This window comes from Mustela erminea, chromosome 5 (assembly GCF_009829155.1).
Source record: "Mustela erminea isolate mMusErm1 chromosome 5, mMusErm1.Pri, whole genome shotgun sequence".
Classification (NCBI taxonomy): Eukaryota; Metazoa; Chordata; class Mammalia; order Carnivora; family Mustelidae; genus Mustela; species Mustela erminea.
Window position 1 is genome coordinate 73490412 of NC_045618.1, and position 2151 is coordinate 73492562.

At 39.7% G+C, this 2151-nt stretch overlaps 1 gene segment (V, D, J or C); it reads left to right on the forward strand.

Moving 5' to 3' along the window:
- The first annotated feature begins 1207 nt into the window (after positions 1 to 1207).
- On the forward strand, positions 1208 to 2151 carry LOC116591113. The segment is given in 2 exon segments: positions 1208 to 1349; positions 1513 to 2151. Coding segments are annotated over 2 exon segments (351 nt in total).

The window sequence follows — 2151 nt, forward strand, 5'->3', positions numbered from 1 at the left end:
GTGTAGTATAAGGAAATAGTCCAGTTTCATTCTTCTGCGTGTGGCTGTTCAATTTTCCCAACACCATTTGTTGAAAGACTGTTTTTTTTCCCCCTTGACATTCTTTCCTACTTTGTTGAAGATTAGTTGACCATTGAGTTGCGGGTCCATTTCTGGTTTCTCTATTCTGTTCCATTGATCTATGTGTCTATTTTTGTGCCAGTACCATAGTACCAGTACCAGTACCAGTACCCGTCTGTTTTTGTACCATAGCATGCCTTGTTGATGACAGCTTTGTAATAGAGCTTGGGGTGGGGAATTTTGATGCCCCCAGTTTTGGTTTTCTTTTTCAACTTTTCTTTGGCTATTACAGGTCTTTTTGGTTTCATGTAAATTTTAGGATTGTTTATTCCAGCTCCGTGAAAATGTTGATTGTATTTTGTTAGGGATTGCCTTGAATGTATAGCTTGCTCTGGGAAGTGTAGACATTTTCACAATATTTGTTCTTCAATCCATGAGCATGTAACCTTTTCCCATTTTTCGTAAACAGTTGCCTTCTTATCATAACATGATTTGTTTTTACATTAGGTGAAAGAGCAGCACATAAAGTGTGAGGATACATAATTCTCAACCTTACATTGTTTTCATGGTCCCTTACATACAGAATTGTTATGTAATTTCACCAACCCACTTCCATCACAGATGCAATGAATGAACATTTTCTCTGACAATTAGTAATGGCAAAAACTGAGAACAAGCTTTTGATATCATCCTGCTCTGTGTTCTAAACTATTAGCTCTGAAACAAATTTCTGATACTTGGGAGCTATGTTTCATTATTTGCAAAATGGGAAAATTATATCTTCTTTATATTTTGTTGTGACAATTTATCAATAATATTAAAGAGATTGACAAGAAGCAGATAAACAATTTGGGATGGTATCTCAATAGATACTGAAAAGACATTTGAAAAATCCAATCGATTCCTGATAAAATTTGATTAATTTGCTTTACTGATTGCTGCCCTGATGCTTGTGAGTCCCTCAGAGGCGCAGGCTAAGAGAAGAGCATTTCCCCAGTGAGTTCAGTAGAGATGTGACCACAAGATGGCAGTGCACCTGTGCTGATGGAGAACACATGGAGGTTCATCTTAGTGCATCTGATGGGCTAGACTATGGCAGCAGCAGAGTCTTTTCTTATTGGCTGGTAGACAATGTGGGAAGTTACTCTGTTAGAGGAAAGAAGGGACAGCCTGATAAGAAAAGGAGCTGAGCTGGCTGGGGTTGCAGTTCTGAACCTGAGCTTAACTGGGAGGAACCATGAAGACATCCATAGGAGCTTTAATCATGTTCTCCTGGCTGCAGCTGAACTGTGAGTTGAGCTTTTCTGAGCAACAGAGTATATTAATGGACTTCTTCAGAAGTCAAGACTGGCTTTATTCAATGTTTCCTCCACTTAGTGTAGAAAAAGAGAATTCTGAAGCACAATAACCTGGAATCTCTCCTCCTTTCTCCAACCTTTTCTTTCTGCACAGGGTTCAGCCAAGGAGAGAATGTGGAGCAGCATCCTTCTACCCTGAGTGTCCAGGAGGGAAGCAGCTCTGTTATCAACTGCAGTTATTCAGACAGTTATTCAGACTACTTCCCCTGGTATAAGCAAGAACCTGGAAAAGGTCCCCAGCTCCTTGTATACATTCTTTCAAGCATGGCCACAAAAGAAGAACAAAGACTTACTGTTTTATTGAATAAGACTGCCAAACGTTTCTCCCTGCACATCAGAGACACCCAGCCTGAAGACTCAGCAGTGTACTTCTGCGCAGCAAGCACACATTGATTTCCAGGCACCTGCTGCCTGCTCTCAAACGTGGGATTGGGGCAGCCCTGTCCTTTGACATAGACCTTCAAGGATAGCTTTTGTGCTCTTGTTATCCACAAGTGGAAGCTAACATATTAGACATAAATAGCTTATAAGAGAAAGAGTAAGCTCATGATGACCTGGACAGAGTTAGAGCATTTTGTTAGATGACTGTTGCTGAATGGATTCTTGAAGGCAGTTAGTACTGTTTTATTGTGAGGTTTGGGTTCTAAGATGACTTTACATTTGCTATTCAGAACCCTGTCATACAAATAAACTTTAATACATTAGCACATCCTATTATGGATAAAGTTTTAAT